The 24,736-nt window shown below is 40.4% G+C and overlaps 2 protein-coding genes across 2 annotated transcripts; one reads left to right on the top strand and one right to left on the bottom strand.

Annotated features, from left to right (window-relative positions):
• Positions 1-13: 13 nt before the first annotated feature.
• On the top strand, positions 14-24,730 carry gtf2h4 (general transcription factor IIH, polypeptide 4). Its single transcript, XM_048230383.1, has 14 exons — positions 14-198; positions 496-611; positions 1,174-1,278; positions 2,816-2,947; positions 11,296-11,481; positions 16,306-16,414; positions 18,007-18,075; positions 19,563-19,646; positions 19,873-20,038; positions 21,521-21,651; positions 22,275-22,322; positions 22,972-23,050; positions 23,504-23,565; positions 23,831-24,730. Exons 2-14 carry the CDS (start codon positions 496-498, stop codon positions 23,939-23,941), a joined length of 1,398 nt encoding a protein of 465 aa, XP_048086340.1. The 5' UTR covers positions 14-198; the 3' UTR covers positions 23,942-24,730.
• On the bottom strand, positions 4,746-6,854 carry LOC125285778 (tumor necrosis factor-like). The gene is made up of 4 exons (XM_048230385.1): positions 6,369-6,854; positions 5,948-5,975; positions 5,763-5,834; positions 4,746-5,442 (listed from the first exon to the last, which is right to left on the bottom strand). The coding sequence occupies exons 1-4, from the start codon at positions 6,543-6,545 to the stop codon at positions 5,000-5,002; spliced, it is 720 nt and encodes a 239-aa protein (XP_048086342.1). The 5' UTR covers positions 6,546-6,854; the 3' UTR covers positions 4,746-4,999.
• Positions 24,731-24,736: the final 6 nt, after the last annotated feature.

Below are 24,736 nucleotides of genomic sequence, written 5' to 3' on the forward strand. Positions count from 1 at the left end.
AACGTAAAGAAGAATGCCCATAGAAACGTGCAGACTGTACCGCATGCCTACATTTACCGAGAGCTCTGCTTGTTTGAACCAATCACATAGCAGTCTTTTGTCACATGATTATCCAACATGGCTTCCTGAGTTCATTGTCGACTGGAACTGAAAATTTGGGTGGTTGTTTTTTATAATTCTGATCTACGCAATTACAAGGTAAAACGTAACTTTTAGTGTTATAGGTGCTGTTCATATTGCCATACACGTTCACTTATGAATTAGATATATTAAAGCTTTTGTAATGTTAAATGAGTGTTACACTCCCATCTGCTAACGTGAACGTCACGTTACACTCGTTACACTAGCATTGACTTTAGCTTACTTTGTCGTAAACCAACAGGTTTTATGAAGAATCTTAACAACAGTTTTGCTCGGTGATATCTCAGAAGTGTTCCTGAATCCTCCTGGCTACTGAAAATAAACTTGGTTGAATCCTTTGTTTTCTGGTTGTAGATGAAGTTGCGCGTACAACTACAGTGTAAAAACCTTCATGAATACTTAAAAGAACTGAGTCCAGATGTACTGGACCGACTGTACAACCACCCTGCGACCTGTCTGGCTGTCTACAGGTAGAGTTGCATGCAAGCAGAGCAGAACGAGGACCCACATGCCAGCAGGACTATCTGTACAAGTGCCTTGATTTGTATTGCTCCTTAGCTCAGCTGAGTTGCCTGAAACGGATGGCGTATCTGCTAATGGAGATGCAGCTGGCTCAGAAGTGCCTTATAGTGCCTAGAAGTCTGGCATAAGCCATATTACATTACATTACATTACATTACATTTGGCTGACTCTAACCCAAAGCGACTTTCAACAAGGGAAACAATCAAGGTAGAGTGTAATAAGGACAAGTTAGTGCAGCAGCGAGTGCTACTTCCATACAGTCAAGTGTCAGTTCTAGTGAGGTGGTAAGTGCTAGAATTAGCAAGTCTAGTTGTAGGTAGTGCTGAGAGTGCTAATTATCCAGAATCCATCCTCTTACACTGTCAGGTGTTTGAATGTTAACTGTTTTTATTACTCTCGTTGCTATCGACTCATCTGTGATGAATAGGTTTCAATTCATATTGACACATTTAATGTTACAGTGGAGACGTGCAGTAACTTAAAATGTAGTGGCTGCTTATTGTGTACAGGGAGCTGCCTGCACTGGCGAAAAACTATGTGATGCGCATGCTCTTCTTGGATCAGCCCCTACCCCAGGCTGCGGTTTCATTGTGGGTCAAGAAAGATAGTCAGAAGTGAGTATATTTGTTCATGTACAGTTGTGCTCAAAAAAATAGCAGTGCCTTTAGAAAAAAGAGTAAATGTCAAAATTCTTCAAACAAATTGTACTTTCATGAACACAGATGCATTGGGGACACAGTACATTCTATTCCAAAGCAAAACATTTGGGCAAAGTCAGTAATGATATTTCATAGAAAGTCAGAAATGCCATGTTCAAAGAAATAGCAGCGTTGCCATCTTTCCTTGGAAACTCAAAAATGTACTGTACAAACTAAGAAATTCTTGATAAGTGAACTTGGCTGAGTATCCTAAACTAATATTTTGTTGCAAAACCACGGTTTCTGATAACTGCGTCACATCTGTGGTGCATGGAGTCAACCAACTTCTGGCATAGTTCAACAGGTATTGCAGCCCAGGTTAATTGTACTGTATTCCACAATTCCTCTTTGTTTCTTGGTTTTGCCTCATGCACTGCACTTTTTATGTCAGCCCACAAGTTTTCTATGGGATTAAGGTCCGGGGATTGTGCTGGCCACTCCATCAGTTGAATCCTGTTCATATGGAACCATGCTTTTGCTCGCTTGCTGGTGTGTTTCGGGTCATTATCTTGTTGAAAGGTCCACCTCAAAGGCTTTTCCTCTTCAGCATGACCTCTTCCAGTATGTCAGATGCCCTGCAAACACCAAATTCAAGCCACAGTACTCAGTGAAGACAATTAAGCATGGTGGTGCAAGCATCATGATATGGGGATGTTTCTCCTACTACGGTGTTGGTCCTATTTTACCGCGATACCAGGGATCATGGATCAGAAATTTCCTCTTCAGCATATGGCAGCATGACCTCTTCCAGTATCCTGATGTACTCGAACTGATCCATGATACCTGGGATGCAATACCTGTTGAACGATGCCAGAAGTTGGTTGACTCCATGCACCACAGATGTGAAGCAGTTATCAGAAACCGTGGTTTTGCAACAAAATATTAGTTTAGGATACTCAGCCAAGTTCACTTATCAAGAATTTCTTAGTTTGTACAGTACATTTTTGAGTTTCCAAGGAAAGATGGCAACGCTGCTATTTCTTTGAACATGCCATTTCTGACTTTCTATGAAATATCGTTATTATTATTTAAGTTTTGATGACTTTGCCCAATTGTTTTGCTTTGGAATAGAATGTACTGTGTCCCCAATGCATCTGTGTTCATGAAAGTACAATTTGTTTGAAGAATTTTGACATTTACTCATTTTTCTAAAGGCACTGCTATTTTTTTGAGCACAACTGTATGCAAATTTTGTCTGTGGATATCTTTTGTGTGATCTGAAGAACAACTCCAGGTGTCCAGGACTCTGTCTCATGTGGCCAGGAATTATATTCATGTATTTGTTATTTTTTAATTCCCTACACTACAGCAATACATATAGTATTAGTGTATTTCTCTCTGTGATCATGACCAATGTATGTGGAGATATGTGAGCTCAGTATACTCTCCTGGGTGTAGACATGGTAACAATGTGGGATGCTCTTTGATCTGTGTTTTGTGTCTGTGTTGTCAGGGATCATGATGAATGTGTGTCTGTGTTGTCGGGGCTACGTCTCTGGCACACTCAACATCTTCAGGGTGGTCTTCAAGGCAATGTGCTGAACCCAGTTTTTAAGGACAACCTGCGCATTGCGCTCCTGGGAGGGTGAGTGGCATTGTCTCACACACACACACACGGAATACACTTTCTGTTTGTCATATGTAACTTCTTGAACGAAGATGCTTAGTGACTCATTTGTGAGACTTGTGAGTCATCGGTCCGTGATTCATATTTCATAAAGTAAAGGCAAAGCAACGACAAATGTAAAGATTTATTCATAGATAATCATTCTTCCGGAAATAGGTAGAGGTAAATATATTTCCTCTATCTGAATGGTTGCCAAGCAACGTCGAGACGCAGCTACTTTAACTTTTGTATCAAGTTATGGTAGCGCAGTAATATAGAACGGAATGCGGTCAAGGTGTATGTTTGTGCTGGATTTTACAACGACATCAAACGCGATTCAGCCAATCACAATCAAGGACCGGAACTATCAGTTTTAGAAACTGTGAGAGGGAACAGCATTAGCCTAGTACGGCTCCATGCCCACCAAGTTTCATGAGCCCCGGTGTTTCAGTGTCCCGGGAATTGTAGGGGAAAATTTGAGGGGGAAAAAACAATTAAAATTGACATAATAGATGACAAACAATATCACTTATCACAGTAACTCTTCTATCTTCAATGTATTTCCTGTGTTTATTTGTATTTACATAATATACACTACACAGTCATTTAAGTCAGAGGACTAAGCATTTCACTTCATACTATGCTTTATATAATTGTATGTGACAAATAAGTAACTTGAACTTATGAGCTCATATAAAGTCACCCTCCATCATGTTCTTTTAGATGTTTAGATGTCAAAGTGACCAGTTAGACAAAATAACTGGGGCACACCTACCAGACTACCAATAAATAATGACAAAACACATTGAATAAATAAGAATAAATACTCCCAGTATAGGTATATACCGGTAAATACAAATAGATCGATAGATACTTTATTCATCCCGAGGGAAATTTTAGGCACCCAATATCTTAGACAACCATAACACAACATACACACATGGATCTCGCATACATAAACAGTGCTCACTGAAATTTAAAGAGTTAACAATTTGTGAAGTGATTACAAAGGTCTGGTATGGACTGACTTTGTGATGCAATGACCATGATAAGGTGCTGTGGTAGAGTGTGTGCAATAATGGTAATGCAAAAGTAAACAGTGCAGGGATTGACCAGTACAATAGCTTTGCTTATTATTAAATATTAAATATGACAAACAAGAAAGAAATAATATACTTTAAGAACAATATAGAACAGGGAATAAGTTAAATACATAAATAAACCGTATCATTTAAATAAATAAATAGCAATAGTAGAAAATCAATCTAAAACTCAAAATAACATTCATTATCAGGTGTTATTATACGGCTCTTCACAATGCAGGTAGAACGCTTTATTCACTTGAATGGGATTTCCCAAAGTTCCACCCGTCATTATTTTCGCCTAAGAACCTCTAAATAATGACCGCTGTCAATGGCAACAGATCTCATTCAAAAGTGAAGGCAGACGGTTAATCAGCTGTGTTCTAAAGAACGTTTGATTTAAGTTCAGCGTGTGTTGCAAACAATTTTTTTCTCAGCAAAAGCCACAATGAAACGGTAGCAAATAAATGTAAAGAGACATATCGTGGAGTTTATTTTTTCGTTTTGGCAAGTAGCTGTATAATAAGCGGGATAATGTATAGAACGCCGGTCATTATTGGGAAAATAAGTCCCTTCAGGGTGAAGCAAGACCCCTCTGCTGCGACGTCAGGGTCCGGTTTGCCCTGTCGGGACATATTTTCCCAATAATGACCGGCGTTCTATACATTATCCCTTTCAAAATGAGCTCTCCAGTGTACCTTTTTTATGTAAGAATATTCACTATAAGGACCCAGCATACTTGTTTCGGTTCATTCATGTTTCGGTTCCATGTCCTATCTCAGTAAATGCTGCACTGATACAGTGAATTGAGATGTGAAATAAATTAAATTGTAGATGATATACATACGGTACGTAATGTATACGTATATGGTATATATGCGTATATACGTAGATGGTCCATAATTGGGACAATAAAGCACAGACATACTCACACTCACACACATGTGCCTCAGAGAGCAAACACTCCAAAGTAGGTGTTCCCAGTGTCACTCTTCACATGGCGTAGTTCTCTGTCTGGCCCTGTGTGGGTGCTCAACTGATCGCCCTCCTCCAGGAAGAAAGCAGCTCCCACATTAATGGCGTCATACCAGCGCTCCCCATTGTCCTCCTGGGCCGGTATGCGCTCGCAACTTGAGTGCAGAGTATTCAGCAGCCACCTCTCTGTCCCGTAAGCCGGCGACTTGCACTTGATCCTGTGGCTCAGGTGGACCATTTGGGCCAGCTTCTGTGATTGGGTGTGGCATTTGATGTTGAAGGACACCTGGCTGTAGATGAAGTACAGACCCTTCTTGGGGATGACAATCTCGTTGTTGACCAGTTTCAGCCCCTCGTGAAAAACCGAGTCACTGTCTTTCCATTCCACAGTATTTTTCAGAGAATGATTGTACTCTCCTGCAAGAGGAAGAGAGAAAGGGTGTAAGAATTAGGATGTTTGTTATCTTCACTTAACGACATTCCAGCAACACCTGTTGAACCAAAGATTCTAGAGCGGTAGCGGAGCATAGCGCTCTAGAATCTTTGCTGTAAACCATCTAGCTAAGGCTAGTCCTACTGAATTTGTAGTAGTAAGTCGCAAGAATAGTGGTTAGTGTCAGAATTAATACGGTCCGAATTTCATTTGACACCAGAAGTGTTGCCTGGATGCACTGAAAAGTAATCAAACACACCACCCATCATTCAGGGACTTTCCTACACACTGCTCAAGCACTAACCTTCCAGATGGATGGCCATTTGGTGTTTTCCTGTGTTTATTTTTGGGACTTGTCTCAAAGTGTGTTTCAGAGCTGTTGAGGAGATAGAGGGAGACGTTTTAGGGACAGGAACCGGGAGTCAATGAAAAACACCATGGCAGCCTACAAATTAGGTCAGAAGACGACCAGTGAGAAACAAAACTCACCTTTGCTTCTATCAGTGATGTCCCATTTCTGATTTGATGACAACAAAGAAAGAGATTCATTTTTAAAACACCATGCATTTTTTGGGAAACACTAATATGAAAGTTTGAAAAAGAAAAACCTAGTATATTGTATAATATTCTACTATATAACACCCATTTCCTCATATATGACATTATTTCGTTACAGTCTATATCAGAAAGAGAGACCAACACCTCATGCATGGCAGTTTACCCTAAAATGTTTTGCTCACTGGAAAACACTTAAATATATGTAAAAACTACAATATACATTGTATCATTCTATTCTACATCATTGTGTCATCACATGTCTTCATAGATAGATACATAGATAGATACTTTATTGATCCCCAGGGGAAATTCATGCTCTCAGGCATGTGTGTTTGTATGTTGGGAGGCTCACCTGGTTGTGGATTGTGAAGAAGATAGCAGAAGCAGCACACAGTCCTATGGCCAGTAGAGCCAAACCAATCTTCCAGCCCCCTGAGGGCCGTGAGGCACCCATCTTCGTCTGCTCCTCCATGGCTTCAACTCCCGGCTGCCCAATTTCCAGATCAGCGCTCTTCCAGTCCTGTGCCATTCTTTCACCGCTGTAGTTTCTTAGCTGGAGCTTGTCTATTGATGGTTCGATTGTCAGAGTAGTTCTGCCTGTGGTGTGTTCGTGTGTTTTTATCTAGAGGTTTTAGTGGAGGGGAAACTCCAGTGATGTCACTACAGAGTGAGTGTGTGTGTGTGTGTGTGTGTGTGTGTGTGTGTGTGTGTGTGTGTGTGTGTGTGTGTGTGTGTACACGTATGTGTGGGGATGTTAGGTGTTGCTTCAGGATGTGCCATGAACTTTTCACATTTCACAAAGCCCATGTGTGCATGGCAATGTAATGCATTAGATACAAACTAATGTTCTACTGCTTAGGCCTACTAGCTATGTTAAATTACCTTGGCACTGCATTAACGAGCAAAATATTAGTAGACTGTTAGTAATCCGTGTTGGTAGAGTGGTGTTTTCATTTATTTAAAAATGAGCCTGCAGATGTGCAGTAATATTGGCATGGCTCTGTGTAATGGCACTTACCAACACAACAAGGTTGCTCATCCATATCGGATGTTCATGATTTGTGGCTGTCGGAGGGAGTGGGGAGATGGCAAACATTTCTTAAGCATTAAAGGGAAATTTGGCCATTTTTCACATAGATCTCTGTTTCTTGACAGTCACCGAGTACTGTCAGTATGAAAAAAAAAACCCCCTGGGGCCATGAATTTAAAGATCTTAGACTTCTGTGAATCAGTGCCTTGTGAATTTTTTTCAGCTCTACCTCCGAGTAATAGAGCAGGAATAGGAAAAGGAGAATGTAACAGCAGAAAAAGTATTAAATCAGTATCAGTAATAACTAATAAAAAATGACTAAAAACTATCAGTATCAGTAATTATATTGGTAGTGGTTAGTTACACAACACATTAAGGATGTGGACTACGTCAGAACTCAAGAGAAAGAGTGACTAAGAAGTCTCTGTGACTACCTGGATAATAAGGGGATTGTTGAGGGTTGGGCATAGGGATATTCCACTAGGGATATTGTATTGTATTTTCTACCGTATAGTGCCGTATTGTATCTGTTACTGGAATGTTTCAGCCCTTTGAATAAAATTCAAGCTTTTATCCACTTGATTGAAATCTTTTAGCATTTGATCAAGCCTTAATCCATTTTTTTGGCTCTTAAGACTATGCTGGTGTGACTTATTTCACAGTATTTTTGGCAGTAATGATATGATATAGTTTTGCCTTTACAGTCAAACTTTACTTCATTTTTATTGAAAAAGTATATAATAAAGCCTTACTTTCACATTGGTTTTACCCCTTACATAAAAAATTAAGAATTAAGATTAATGGAAGCACAATTATAAGAAGTTATCTGTCTGAACATTTGATTTATTTATATTGCAGTCGTTACAAAAATAACTTGGTGAGACTTGACTCACAGGAAGACAAGATAGTTAAGTTCTATTGAAACAATGTCATTGTCTACCTCATCCTAACCTGATCTGTGAGTCAGCAGTTGTTGCATCTTTCGCAACTGGGGTGGTAACTTTGGGCGGTGATGGCGTGTATTGCGGTATATAGACATGGTGAGAATTCACCATGCATTATTTGACATGGCTCAAACTTTACAGGTTATTGGTTATTGTGGTTATGAAGATATCCAGATGTGCAAAATGGCAATCTGGCATAATGCCACCATCTGGCAACAGAGAGCTTTTTTTTTTTTACCAGTCATAGCTATGCAATTCCTAAATGGTTTATTAGTTTTATTTCAGGTTAGGTGTTAATGAACTCATGGGTGTCCTGATTTTATATTGTTAAGGAGGTCACATCCCCCCGTGTTGTCCGAAAGACGTTTTTTAGGATAACAACTGTTGCAACATAGCAAAACCAGACTGCTTCTCAAATCTCAATTGAGGTTGAGAGAGTGGGTCTAGAAAGGCATCTTACTTGACTTAGGACTTCCAGGGGCGTAACCAGCAGTGAAATTAAGTTTAAATCTGTGCATTAAACTCTTACAAAATCGTTTCAGAAATGCAGCAATCAAATCTTTCTTGTAAACAAAGGTTTTAAATGCAGTTGTATACTCAATTCCAAAGAAAAAACACATCCATATCTGTTTAACCCTGTCACCATCAGCGCAGTCATGAATGAATGGACTGCTCTAATCTGTCATCATACAAAGTCCGCCCCATGCTGGATAAGTGATTGTGATCGGTCCCTGGGTTTTTGCAAAATTAGAAATGGATGTTAATGGCCACTTTGGCAGACTGACCTGCAGGTTGGTTTGTCTGGGTTCTCCCAGGCTAGTTGCAACACAGATCACAAAATGTATGTGGTAAATTGGTCACTTGGAAACACTTCACTGCAGTTCATTAAAGGTACACTATGCAGGTTTAGGCTAGGTATTTTTGGAAACTGTAAAGCTCCCTCTAGAGTAGCGATATATTTATATTTTATTCTGCTGTTGTAAATAGCAAACTTCTCGTGACTTATCCCCCATCTACACAATGAAAATACTTTTGTTGTGGAGGCGAAAGGTTTTGCCTGTTGTTAATCCATATCCAAAGAGCTATATCTATTGACAAGGTAATGTTTCTCGATTCTTGTGAGATTTGTCGGGTCGCTGTTCTTGAAGTTGCATGGCTGGTTGTCTCGCTAGCGACTTGCTACATCTATGCTGTATATCTATGCTAGGTGAACGATTCGCCTAATTCGCCTAACAAATGTACCTTTAAAACTCAAAACTCAAATGTTTGCGCCACCTAGTGATTGATGTCAATGAGAGTCCAATGCTTCTCCAGCCACATAGGATCACTATAATTTTCTCTGGACACACAACAAATATCCATAGGTGTTGCTACAACATGAGCATTGTTTTAAATTTCAAGACAGAGATAAGTCGTTCATGTCATTCTCTTGTTAGCGAAAGCAGACTTCCTTATACGTGGACGGGTGCGCCCAAAGTGTTAGCTGAATAGTGGTGGGGAGAGATATGTAGGGATGGGTCACAGTTGGGCTCATTAAAACTTTGAGAATTTGTAATTCTGTTAGAAATAAGTAAATTAGTGTATTAGAAGAATGTACTACTAATGTTGTTGACAATATTCAGGGGAGTAGATTTGTGTGGGGAACGAAAGACGTGTCCACACCAATGTCAAATTACGACTGAAATGTCCCCACCAATATTCAGGTTGAAATGGGGAAAAAAGCGCTCACATGCGCTACACAAAGAGTTAAATCGTTTCTCACTTCAGTGCTGCAGATCATCTCGTACAGATCTTGTAGTGTGCAGTAGCCTATAAGGGTAAATCGCGCTGATTTGAAGTTACCTATAATAACTACCAGTGAGCCGCAGTCTCCTGCGCAGCATGCAGTGCTTCAGCTTTACTTCACTACAACCATGAAGTGCGTCCAAATTCACCCATTCTTCTCTGTTGAACTCCTCGAGAAGTAGGCTACTCTCATCCCACATGTGTCACATGAAAGAGCCTTTTCTCAGCTTTTAAACGGTGCTAGCTAGCCACTGTTTGCTGTGATAAACAGTTCATGAAAAATAACTTCAAGAGATTTAATAATTATTCTCTAAGCCCATCTCCACATATCCATTCGTCTCGGTGGAATATCGTGAGGCCTACACACTCTTCACGCAACACATGACAAACCAAATGTCAGAAAAAACAGCAGACCTTACCGAACACAAAGGTGTAATGCATTCCCGTGTATAGTTAGCTGTTCCAGAGTAGGCCTAATCCGGTTTTGAAATAAATTATAGCAAAATTCAACATGGTCTTTCGGATCATTTTATATATCTTAGCTTTTTTTTCGGGGGGGGGGGGGTGTTAGTGGGTCTGAACATTTTGGTGTTAGTGTCCCCACCAAAGCTCAGACCAAACCTACGCCCTTGACAATATTAGACAACTAACCTTATTTTTCAGTTTTGCATGTGAGAAAGTGGCCATCTATGACAAGTTTATTTGATGAAGAATACATGAAGTTTGAACCATTAAAAGTTAAGCAAATAGGCAGACAACTTCATTAGAACAGTAAAGGCCAATGTGAATAACCTTAGGCGATATACTAACGATATAGGTGAATTGCTCCTAAGCTGGCAGCATGTTCATTCAGTGATGAGGGATTCTTTTTTTCTTTAAGAAACATTCAAAATAGCCTCACCTTGAGTATCCCTAAAGGGGTACAGTTTAACATGTAATGTGAACACTGTTAACACAACAGTATTAATTTTAGTATTAACAAACTAGCGAAAAACGATCTAGATTAAGTAGCCTAGGCAGCAGTATTTCAAATCTGCTTTGCAAACAATAAGTGATGTGTACCTAATGGGTTACACTTTACTCGACAGTGTCGACATAAGAGTGACATGACACTGTCATGAACATGTCATAAACAAGTCATAAACGTTCTGTTATAAAGTGACATTCGGTTTTGTCATAACAAGTTAATGTTAGGAATAGGGATAGGTTTAGAGTTATGGTTAGGGTTAGGTTTAGGGTTGGGGTTAGGGTTAGAGTTAGAGGTTAGGATTAGGTTTCATGTGTCATGACAGTATCATGTCACTCTTATGTCGATACTGTCAAGTAAAGTGTTACCGCATAATGTTCCTTAACTTCACCTTGGAGATTTGGCCATGGCTTTGCTTAATGAGAGAATCACTACTGGTCTCATGAATGGTTGACCACTGCTGTCATCACACTGAGAAGAAGAATGACCTCTCTTTGACAATGTACTAAAAAACCCTGCTGTACAGTGACCGCTGTCCTCTCCTCCCCTGCAGTGGTAAGGCTTGGTCAGATGAGGGGAGTAGCCTGGGCCCTGACCGTCACGCACGCGATGTGGAAAGTCTGGACCGCTACGCCATGGAGCGCTGGGAGGTCATTCTCCACTTCATGGTGGGTTCGCCCAGCGCTGCTGTCAGCCAAGACCTCGCCCAGCTACTCACCCAGGCTGGACTCATGAGGAGGTAGGAAGGAAGGAGGATCAAAGTCAAAGTCAAAGTGTGTCACACTGAGGATCAGAAAAGGTTGAGTTGGTGTGTGTGTATAGGTGACGCATGTAGATACAGTTGCACTCATAAGTTTACATACCCTGTACATATATGCTAAAGTTGACTAAAAGTTTTGAAAATGGATCTTAATGCCTTAATTAAACAAATGAGGAAAAATCCAACCTTTAAGGACACCAATTTTCTTTGTGAATAAATAATGTTTTGTAAATAAATAAATAAATGTTTTTCCTTAAAATACAGGGGCTCATATACATACCCCTATGTTAAATTCCCATAGAGACAGGCAGATTTTTATTTTTAAAGGCCAGTTATTTCATGGATCCAGAATACTATGCATCCTGATAAAGTTCCCTTGGACTTTGGAATTAAAATAGCCCCACATCATCACATACCCTTCACCATACCTAGAGATGGCATTGTTTTATTTCAGTAAGCCTAATAGCTGGTTTGATTTGCATTGAGAGATGATCTTATGGAAAGTACCCCATGCCAATCGTGAGAGCAACTGTAGCAATGGTTCCATTCCATCTGTCTGTGAGTTATACTCTCTCCCTAAGAGCAGAATGTGTTTTAAACCAAGTAAAGTGTATTCTGTTAACTGAAACAGTGTTGTTAAGGATAGGGCAGGGCTGGTTCTAGCCTACTACTTTTGGGTGGGCTGGGAGAAATTCTGGATGGGTAACATAGCAAAGCGGTCAAATTGGATCAAAATTGACATAAGCACAAAACACTGAGTTGTTGTGTTGCTGCAGCCACCAGCCTGGGATAGGCAGTATTTCTGATAAATGTATTTAAAATAAGTATTTCAAATACAAAAGAGTATTTTGTCATTTGTATTTTATTTTGTTGAAGAAAATTACTTTATATTGTTTATCAAAATACTTTATAGGTGTGTATTTTTGTATTTTAAAAATACTGCCAAAAAATGTTAAACCAACAGCCTACTTTTGGTGATGTAATGACATCATAAAAGTGCAGGAAGCCATGACGTAGCGTTGTCAAGGCAACAATTTCACTGAATCTAAACAAATCAATCTAACCATAGAGGTGACCATAGTGGTGGCTTTCTTAATCTGTTTAAATATTTTTTCAACATTTATAAGACATTAGTACATTTTTTTACACTGGAGGAATCACATACTACAACACATATTCATACCAACACGATCAAAGTTGTGATTACGGTTTTCTTTTAGCATGGGTTTCCTCCGTAAAAGACATTAACATTTTACTTCACAGCCTGCGGTTAAAATCCTTAATTTCACGGACGTGTCTTGGCTTTACTTTTGAGGCAAAAAAACGTCACTCTTAACAGCCGCCAGTCTTTGATAAAAAGTGAAATATCCACTGGAATGTTGTTTCTTTCTATTACACCTGTCAGGGAATCCGTGTTATGTGGCTAAGCTGCTCTCTAGCAGGTAAAACACGTTTAAATAGCTATAGACCCTTTCAAGAGAGTTCCATTATCAGCATCATAGTTGGCCCCACAAGACTTCCTTTTTAACATTCCATATGTAAGGGATAATGGACGACACGGTGGTCTGTTCACAGAAGTTAATGCACGGTCGAGGTTGTAAAACGGCCCCGACGCGAAGCGGAGGGCCGTTTAAACCTCGTAGACTGTTCTCAGCGTCACGGGTTGGCTTCGATGTGAGTGGTTGAAGTAGCACGTCAATAGATGACGGACAAGTGGCTTATCCAATCTTATGCAAGGATTTTTTAATAAGGCCCAGGCTTCTGAAGCACCACTCCAATGGATCGATCCCAGATGGATGAGTGGAGCTAGGCGGAACGAAATTCATCTGGCGAGAGTCAGGTTATGAAGCATGAGCATGAGACCTAATGTGTTTTGTAGTTAATTTTATACACTGAAAATGAGGGTATGTGGTATTTTATTTTAAAATACATTTTGATGTATTATTGCCCATCCCTGCCAATAGCTAGAGCTGATTTTTTAAAATCATGACCTCCAGACCAACACTAGGCTACTCAATGACTTCGAGAAACAAAGATCTATGTAATAAATGTTTTTTTGGAGTTTTCCTTTATCGGTGGGGGGGGGTTACCTGACACATATACAGCAGGGAAAATAAGTATTGAACACGTCAACATTTTTTTCAGTAAGTATACTTCCAGTGAGGCTATTCGCATGATTTTCACCGGACATTAGTATTAACTTATATAATCCACACATCACACATATATAAAAATCCAAACATTAATGTCTAAAAGTACAGTTATGAGTTAAAAAGTGGAAAGGCACAGGGAAAACGTATTGAACACACTAAGAAAAAGCAGTACACAAAGGCAAGGAATGGCCAGGAACAAACTACAATCTATAAGTAGTTAGAGAAATTATCCCTCCTATCTGTGCAAATTGATATAAGCTGGGTTAGTACATACTGGTAGGCTATAAAAAGGTTTTTTGTTACCAAGCTGTCACACAAGAAGCATTTAATGATGGGTAAAAGCAAAGAGCTCTCCCAAGACCTTTGCAACCTTATTGTTGCAAAACATATCAATGGAACTGGTTACAGGTATACTTCAAAACTTCAGAATCATCCAACAAGCAGTATTGTAGCCATTATCTGCAAGTGGAAGGAACATCACTGCATCATCAACTGACAATGCACAGGATCTCCTTGCAAGATTTCTGACCAGGAAGTCAGAAGGATAGTCAGAAGAGTAGCCCAAGAGCTAAGGACCACTCGGAGAAAGCTCCAGAAAGACTTGGAGGCAGCAGATATAATTGTCATCATAGGTAATGCACTCCACCGCCATGGCCTCTATGTACGCTCATCCCGCATGACTATTGCTGAAGAAAAATATGTCAAAGCTCGTTGAAAGTTTGCTACACAACATTTGGACAATCCTATGAAATACTGAGAGAATGGATTCTGGTCAGGCAAGAGCAAAATTGAACTTTTCAGATGTCATACTACACACCATATTTGGAAAAGAAATGGCACTGTGCATCACCCTAAAAATACCCTACCAACAGTGAGGTTTGGAGGTGGTGGCATCATGGTGTGGGCTGTTTTTCATCTCATGGTACTAGCAGACTTCATACAGTTGAAGGAATGATAAATGGAGTCATTTTGTTCCGGGAGAATCTTTACATCCACACGGATGATGAGGATGAGACATGGCTAGACCTTCCAGCAGGACAATGATCCAAACCATTCAGCAAAGGAAGCTCTCAATTGGTTTCAGAGAAAGGAAATTAAGGCCCTGACTTCTATCCAATTGAACCGTTTTGGAAGTTAACTAAAGATCAGGATTCACAAGATGGACCCCTTGAATCTTCAATATTAAAGGACTATCTGTTCAAAAGAATGGGCCAAACTCACACCAGAATACTGTGACTGATTAGTTTCGTCATACAGGAAATGCCTTGAAGCTGTCATTACGAATAAAGGCTTTTCCACAAAGTGTTTAAGAAATTTCAGTAGGTGTGTTCAATACTTCTTTCCTGTGTCATTCCACTTAATTACACATAACTCTACCTATGGACTTTAATGTGTGGATTTATTTATATGGGTGGATTATCTGAGTTAATACTAATGTCAGGTGAAAATTTCATGCAAATAGCCTCATTGGAAGTATACTTACTGAAAAAAATGTTGACATGTTCAATACTTATTTCCCCCGCTGTACATAGGCCTACTGCACACCTATGTACCAGCTAGCTACCATTACACTCAACACCAACTCATCTACATCCAAGTTGGATTTGAGGCTGCACACTGCACAGATGCACAACTGGAAAAGTCTTGATTTTGTTTGGGTGGGCAAGACACAATGCTTGGGTGGACTTAGCCCGAGCCTGCGATAGGGTGTCATAGATCCAGATAGAATTGGTTAGAGCTGGGTGACATGCATGAACACTAAGATGACTCATAATAAGATACTAGTGCCTTATGACAAATAAACCATTTTAGAGCCAGAGAAATACCAGACAAAGTAAGACATGATTTAAAACAAATTAAGTGGGCAAATGGGCTTACAGTGAAAGCAACTATGCTAATACATCAAATTATCAACGAGACGGTTATTTCGACTAATTCATTTTCTGGAGAATTCCCTGCCATTATGTTTAATGAAGGCAAATGTGACTTGCACACTTACTTCTCCATCTAATGGTTTAGGGGATTGGGTTGGCGGTTGCATAAACACTGAAATTGGCACTGGTGCATTTTCATTAGTTTTATTGAAATTTAAACACGCCCAGATGATCAATGTATACCCTTGCAACTGAAAACTGAATTACCCTGTCGCAGACTTGGTAAAAATAATGGAGTGCCACCATTTTCAGATTACGTGCTTACATAATTGCAAAAGGGTTCTCCAATGTTTTCTCAGTTAGTCTTTTAAAATGAAATCAGATAGTAAACAATCTGAAAATTGCTGCCCTGATTAAAAAAAAACAGTGCAAATGATCTTAGCTGGTATTCTGTCTATAATGGAGTGGAATAGACATTTCTAAGTGTCCAAACTTTTGACTGGTAGTATACATCCCATGTACTATATATTATATAAATACTCAAGGTAACCCAAGCATCATCCTATGGACCCTTTCAACAATAAAAACAAAAACAATGCTTGAACGTTCTATTTGGGCCCCAATCTACTTCCTCTGCATTAAGATAACATATGGAATGTTAAAAAGGAAGTCTTGTGGGGCCAACTATGATGCTGATAATGGAACTCTGTTGAAAGGGTCCATAGCTCTTCTTGTCTCTTCTAGTCATATCTTTCCTCTTCCCTTCCCATTGGCAGTGAGGTGGGGGACGCTCCTTGCATCACCTCCTCTGGCTTCCAGTTCCTGCTGCTGGACACGGCATCCCAGCTTTGGTACCTAACCCTGCAGTACCTCAACACTGCTCAGGTCAGTCAGCACCTACACGCTGCAGTTGTAACTTGCGTGTGTTTTACTGCGCGGTTCAGCCCTGGGCTCGAATCCATGAACTTGCGACACTGCAGACTGGGAGGCTGGCATGATGGCAGGGAGGCTACAACCAAACGCTAGTATTGAACAAGCTGAGCGTTGAACTTGGTTCAACTTTCAAAGCACAACGCGAGCGTATTCAATTGTCAGTTTAGGCAAACCGTTTGTGTTAGAAACGAGATAGAACTTATTATGGTCTGAGTGTTGCGTTACGCTTGCTGCTGCCGCTAGCCAATTCGATCCCCCCCTAAAGCATCAGGAGGGAGGTTTATTCACTGCACAGTTACAGTACCCACTTGCTACAATGAGACTCACTTTCAGTACCTCCGTGCAGCAGTATGAGCCTACATTTACATATCACATCATATACATCAAACACAATAACTCAGGTTACAGCCATGTAACTTTATGGATATAAGAGATTGGGGTAATACTGTATGTTTCAGTTTCATCTGTTTGTTGAGTGCAGAGTGGACAAAACTTCTTTTAAAATGGTCTCTTTTCCAATTTATCACCCTCTATGTGCCGCTGGATGGTGGTGGTGTGAAAAATGTGTTCAGAGGATGGTCAGTGTTATTTGCTATTGTTCATGCCAGGTGTGTGAGGGCTCTGTCTCTGAGTTTTTGTAAGTGATGGTTAACATTGTAAAAAAAACGAGGGGGGGGGGGTGTTGAATACTGGTAGGGGGCAAAAGACAGAATTTGGCATGGTTATGAATAATTATGGGATTAACTGTAAGTGATGAAACTCATACACATACACATACACACACACACACACACACACACACACACACACACACACACACACTCATCCACACAGAGTTGGTTCCTCTTGTAAATATTTACATCACAGAAGGATTGTGTGTAATGTTGGACTAGGTTTGTTTTCCTTACTTTGCAAACTGCTGAAGACTTTCAGTCCTAGTTAACAAAGATCTAGCCCAACTGGTTCATAGCCCTACTGGTGGTTCATAACCCTCCCAGGTCAGAACTGCATCACTAAGAGGCAGACTACACCGACACGTTACTGAAGTGTTCTATGCTGCAACAATTAGCTTGCACTGTAATCACTGGAACTACACCAGACGTGACCGCGGTGCACACATTCAAAAAAATTAGACTAGTCTTCTAAAACAATTTTTCCACTCTGTGAACGGAACGCTTCGCTTCTGCTCCTGATGTAGCCTGGCTGTTCCTGGGTGGCTTGTAGTACTCTGCATGGTAGCTGCACTCATAATTTCCCTAACTATTAGCCGCGTCTTATACATTGACATTTTGCAAAATGCCTTCAGCTATGAGGTTAATACATAAGGGAAGATAATATGGTATTATATGATTTTTAATCATGGTTTTGTTTCTTTTAACTTGCATGAAACACTGTCCTGTGTCTTATACACAATGCGGCTAATACACAGGAAATTACTGTACCAGTAGTGTCCATTCTGGTGGTCAGTAAGATGTGCGTAATGTACAGTGCAATAAAAGATGTTTATGGTGTTCATTGATCTAATTAGTCTCCTTCATGTTCAGACGAGGGGAATGGACCTGGTGGAGATTCTGTCCTTCCTGTTCCAGCTGAGTTTCTCCACTCTGGGACGGGTGAGTGCACTCCTTCTTCATCCTTGTAAGGTGCTGACTTCCTGTAACGATAACATACTGGTACGATGAACACATGTTTTAAAGGTGCAGTCAGGGAGTTTACGTGATTTCAAGGCCATAACATTTTTTTTTGTCATATTCAGTAATCATCTCCTCATGACCGCTAGCTGCCCATTCTGTGAGTACTCTGTAGGCAGCCCAGGCTCTGAAAACTAGAAACAAACGAAGTGGGGGCAGCCTGTCCCCCAAACAAAAATTAAACCCTGAGTGGAATTTCTCTGGGAATACGGAAGGTCAGGGTTCCCACGGGTCATGGAATTTCTGAAATATCATGGAATTTTGGAAAGTCTATTTCAGACATGGAAAGTCAGGGAATTTGATCATTTTTGGGTCAACGTCATGGAATATGAGGGAATTTTGTTGTAGCAGTTTAAAATGTACTTGCCAAAATACATTAATACGAATATATGTCCATGCAGAATTGGTGTATATCTTATTAGCTTTACTGCTTGCTTGAGTAAGAGTGGTAAGCTTAACTTTGTTTATTTAATGCCCATTTATTTATATCCTGCTCTAAAAAAGTAAAAGATTCTTGAATGCTACGTAGCTGCTCTGAAATCTTTGGTTACTATATTGTACCATTCATTCTATAGTAGGTCATGGAAATTCAGTTTTTGTTTTGTCATTTGACTTGGAGTGGGAACCCTGGAAGGTGAGCTACAGTACCTCTCTGGCGTGTTTCATTTTTTCTTTGGTTAAAATATAATGTGTGTTGTTTTGGACAAAAGTGTCTGCTAATAAATGTAAACATAAACTATAAATATAAACAAACACAACTTCTTGCGAAATCCCTGACTGCGCCTTTAAGTCATCCATCATTATTGTAATGGACATGTGTTCTAGTAGTGCATGTCCTTGGTGAGTCATTTCAAGTTATGATAAGAGCTGTGGCCTACTGGTTAGGGCAGGGGTGTCAAACTCATATTAGTCAGTGGGCTGGATTTGTTGGAATGAGACGTTGTGGGGAGCCATCATGGTCATTTCCATTTTTCTGCATGGGTATCAGAGTTGTTTGATGACATAACTTATGATCAAACAAGTAAGAAATAATGTACTGCTGTCATATACTGCTCTTTCTCTCTTGAAATGCCCTACTTCCATGTTAGTTTTTTTCTACTTCTCTGTTCCTGAGGATGGTTTGTAGTGCTAGGTTTAACCGATTTATCATATCATATATTTCTTATTACACATTGTTGAAGACAACTGGATGTGAATATAATTTTTTTTTTCTAATTTTTTGTCTTGCTACCCAAAAACATCTGGACACCTAGCAGCTTCCATCTGTTTCATCGGCTCAGTGTCTTTCAATGAGCCATGATGTGGGATCTGATTGGTGAATTAGTTGAATCTGTATTCCATCTGGAGGTCCGTATTTAGACAGGAGAGCCTGCCAGTCCTAACTGTGGTGTGTTGTTCCGTTGATGCAGGATTATTCAGTGGAGGGAATGAGTGAGTCTCTGCTCACCTTTCTGCAGCACCTGCGCGAGTTTGGCCTCGTCTTCCAGAGGAAGGTGAGGGATGCTGTGTTATCATCAGTATGTGTATGTATTGTAGTTCCATTTGACAAGCCAGCAGAGAAGTACATGCAGCTAAAAGAGCCACTCTCATTAGACAACCTCTAGTAGAAAAAGTGAAGTCATTTGATATCAGTCACCAGCTGACCTGGCTGCAGGTAGACAGGTTGTGTGTGTGTGTGGTGGAGATTACAATGTGTCTATATATTTTACTCATCTGTAGAGGAAGTCTAGAAGGTACTACCCGACACGTTTGGCCATCACCTTGTCTGCTGGCATTAGCACCAATTCCTCCTCCACTTCTACGTCAGGCATGGGGCCTACACCAGGCACTGGAGAGGCTGGCTTCATTGTTGTAGAAACCAACTATCGCATTTATGCTTATACAAGTAAGTACACAAGTAAACTGACACAGTATAACTAGCGTCTTCCTAAAATCACCTCTTAAAATCTCTCTTCTTCATGCCGGATCTCCGGTATGCGGCGCATGGATGTGATGGAAAAATGATAATGAACTTGTTGCGCTTTGTCAAGTTTGAGTTAATTGAGTTCACCTATGATATGAGAGCAACGTAGCTCTCATTCTAACTAGCCTAATGTTACTGGCCAAAGAGAAGCAGAGCAGGGCAGATCTTGGCAAAACCATCTGGTTGAGATACCGGAAACTTTCTTTTGTTTCTGTCTATTATTTGGAAGATTGGGGTTTGGATGTGCATTAAATAAGGTAATTTTGATTTATGTAAAAAACAACTGACCATGTCTGAGGGTTCACAAACTTTCACGCAGCACCGTATGTGACATGGGCTGACCTCACTAAAAATGTGTAATTGTTGCATCATTCCATTGTTGCAACACCTAGTATGTATTTATGGCATCTGTGACTGAGACCGGCTAATGGTACGCAGAAATCTAAACATGTTCATTCTTACGGCAGCTTTCATGGAGAAAGGAAAATGTGTCACAAAGTCATGTCAGAGTTAATAACTCATTATAGTGCAGGGGTCTTCAACCTTTTTCAGCCCAAGGACCCCATGGCTGAGAGACACTGAGCACAGACCCCCACCAAATTTAGGCCTGATATAAATATCTTATATTTGGAACTAAATACACTCACACTCACAATGCTGCACATGACATGTTCCCACGGTGATCACATGATCGCATGAAGACTCATAGGTAGCCCATATGTTGTTTTATCAACGCATAGAAAGCATCTTCTTTGCTTCAGATGAAATAATTTGGCGGACCCCTTGCAGTACCTCCGCAGACCCCAGGTTGAATATCACTGTCATAGTGCCACCTCCACTGTTTGCACCTTGTCCAAGCTTCTCTATGGAGAGCTCGTAAACTTCACACTTTGTAATGCGTAATTAAAACCTGACTCCCATCTTTCTACAGCAGGGGTTTTCAACCAGTGTTCTGCGGCCCACCTGTGGTCCGTGAGGACATAGCTGGTGGTCCACGACCATGGATTCAGTAATGTAGTTTCAATGTGGGAATCAGTATTTTTGTTCAGTGGTGTTCCTGGAGTTGCTTAAGTAGTCGGAATGATGGTCCCTGGTTCGCAATCAGTTGAAAACCCCTGTTCTACAGGATATAGGGCATTCAGCTGACATCACACTCACTCTGCTGTGTCTGCTGCTCCTCTACCTCAGAGCAGTCTCCAGCTTTAAATTTTTAAAATGATTTGAATTATTCTGCATACAAACTGAGGTTAAAAACATATTCATCCAACACCCACACTCTCATAACCCTTCCCCCATTTTCCCTCAAGTCTCTAACTGCCCCTCTCTCTGTGTTCTTCCCTCTTCCACTTTCTACCCACCCCCTCTCTGCCCTCTCTCTCTCTCTCTCTCTCTCTCTCCTCCTAGACTCTGAGCTGCAGATTGCTCTGGTGGCTCTGTTCAGTGAGATGCTCTATAGGTTTCCTGATGTGGTGGTGGCGCAGGTCACCAGGGAATCAGTGCAGCAAGCTATTGCCAACGGCATCACAGCACAGCAGGTACCATCTGCCAGGGAGAACGGAACTGTTTGAGATAGAATGGGCATGGCACACTGTCAATATCACAGGGGATTGGTTTATACATTAGGCAGGTTCATGACAAAAAGCCGGATTCCTCCTCATTATTTGCATGTAATTTTATGATAATATCTTCAAATGTTAAACTGTAACTATGAGAATTCATGAATATCTATGATGTGGGGGTATTTGTCTGAAATGTCCAAATATGAAATATGTCACTATATACACTATAGGATTTTTGAATTTTGGTATAATACTAAATGACCAAATAAAATGTCATCATTACATTGTTATGGTTATGGATAAGCTTTTGTCCAAAGCGACATACAAATACAAAACAATATAATACTTAAAACCATTGTTAAAACTGTTAGTTAGTTCACCCTAGTAGCCATCAGCAGACTATGTGTAAGTTAGTTCACCCTAGTAGCCATCAGCAGACACTGTGTAAGTTAGTTCACCCTAGTAGCCATCAGCAGAAACTGTGTAAGTTAGTTCACCCTAGTAGCCATCAGCAGACTCTGTGTAAGTTAGTTCACCTGAGTAGCCATCAGCAGACAGACTTCTGATGGCTAAATGTGTAAAGATGTGTGTTTCCTCAGATTATCCACTTCATGCGGACCAGAGCACACCCAGTCATGGTCAAACAGGTACTGTGTTTGTGTTGAATCAAACACCTAATATTAAAGATGTTAGAAACACCCAATGTAATAAGAATATGAGTTCAGATGCAAAACCTTCTAAATCCTTACAACCTTACAAATCAATATTTCAGACCAGAAAGAGTGGTATTCAGGGGTTTTTAAAGCAAAATTATTTGATTAACGTATACTATGTGTGGAGAGCATTCACACACTATCGTTGTCTCATTTTTGACAGAGGTGGCGTTTAGAGACTTTTGCACCTGAACTCTTCATGTAACTATGATATTAGCTTTTCTTGCTAACTTCCAACCAGTTCAAACCATTATACCCTATCCCTATAATGTGTGGCACACATGGTAAATAATTGGCATGCAAGGATATCCATCTCTCTGGTAGAATCCTGATTTTTTTTTAGAAGGCAGTTATGTCATGCCTAATTAGAACAGCCAATCTCAGTCTTGGTTGCCTCGTGTTCTTTTGAAAACTTGCATATCAAAGTACTCTGTCAGACCATTTTTCGTATCTGTTACTTGATTCTGATATGCAATCACTTGTACAAATGTTTTTGCAATTGTGATTCAGTTACTTCAAAGCCAATCGATGTTTTAATGTGGTCTTTTCATCATTTTGTGTTTTTATCTTTTACTTTTTTCAGACTCCAGTTCTCCCCTCGACTATCACTGATCAAATCAGGCTGTGGGAACTTGAAAAGGATCGACTACAGTTCACAGAAGGTGTGTGTGTGTGTGTGTGTGTGTGTGTGTGTGTGTGTGTGTGTGTGTGTGTGGTTGGTTGGTTGGTTGCATGTTTATAGGTGTGTCCAGGAAAAAAAAAAACTTAATTCAGTTGTCTTGATAAGACTGCTCAGGCTGTCAAAGCAGTTTCCCATTCCATCATGCAAAGGTCACCCATGTGGGGATTAATTCACTGGCATTTGAAGTGAGCATATGATGGAGCCATTTAGTCTCCGTCATGTGCTGCAACTTCAGCCTCTGGAGTGTGAGAAATGTCTTTAGGGTTGGTATAATCAGAAACTGAGATAATGAAAAAATAAATGGATTTTGCTGGCAATGGCCAAGTCGACCTTTAAAGATGATGCCCTTTGACTTGACCCCCTCTATGTATCTTTCTCTTTGTATTCTTCTCGTCATGTCTTTCACACGTATTCTCTCTTTGTTCACTCATAGGAGTGCTGTATAATCAGTTCCTCTCCCAAGCGGACTTTGAGGTGCTTCGCGACAGAGCTCAGGTGAATGTGTGAACTGTGCGTCTGTTCCATTGTTCCTCTGGGCTGCAGACATTATGACGGGGGTCAGACATTACATGACCTTTCAAACATTATTCTCAATTATGTTATTATGTTGTTAACTGTGGGAGTGTTTATTTGCTGTGCAACCCTCTTGTCCAAACACTCACATTTAGTGTTCTTGGCCATTATGGCAAAGACCCAGTTCAGAGAGTCGATATGTTTGTGAACCAGCTCACTTGTGTCTTTTCTCTCTCTTTCTCTGCAGGGTTTGGGGGTATTGGTATGGCAGAACCCTGCCCACAGGGTCATGGTAGTAACACCCCACGGGCACAGCGAGGTGAAGAGATTCTGGAAGAGACAGAAGAGTCATACTTAATAGACATGGCACATCTTCATCACCCACGAATTACCCAGAATGAGTCAAGGACATGCATATGGACGGAAAACTTGCTGAACTGGAGGCGGACGTGTAGGAGTGTGGCACACAGAGATGCTCCAGGCTCATCTTCTCAGAAGAAGTCAGTAGTGGCCATGATGTATGACAAGCCAGTTGGGAGGACACACTCGTCCTCATAGCCATCACTGGAAATTAACTTAAAACTGGGGTTGTCAGCTAGATTGTGACTAAAAAAAGAGTGTCGTTAGAACAGTGAAGCCCCAGATAGGGGTGGACCCTACAATAATGAACATTTATGGAGGAATATACCGGCAGTACATGCGATGTATTTGCTGCAATTGATTTGCATTATAAAGAGACTTTTTCGTGCAACCATATTTTTGTTACGTTATCATTTTATTTGTAAAAGTGTCAAATAAATAAAATCTAAAAACACATCTATTCTGTTCATAGATCCTTGTGATAATATTGTTTTCATTCTTCAGACCGCCCTTTGGTGGTTCTTGGGAAACGTGAACCTGTCAGCCCAGCTGTGGAAAGACAGCTGGTGGATGGAGCTGGAGGGTGGGGGAGCTACCATCTCCGAGGACATTCCATGACAAACCCACCCAAGCGCAAGACATTGTTTCAAGATTTTATTGTATAAATTCGTTTAATTTTAACGGGACATCTTTTGGGTAGGCGATACATTATACGAACCTTCAGTCTGCCGTGAAACTAATGCTGCTGTTTTCATTTTCGTTAGCATCTGGCTAACTGGATACCTGCTAACAA

This window comes from Alosa alosa, chromosome 20 (assembly GCF_017589495.1).
Source record: "Alosa alosa isolate M-15738 ecotype Scorff River chromosome 20, AALO_Geno_1.1, whole genome shotgun sequence".
Taxonomy (NCBI): domain Eukaryota; kingdom Metazoa; phylum Chordata; class Actinopteri; order Clupeiformes; family Clupeidae; genus Alosa; species Alosa alosa.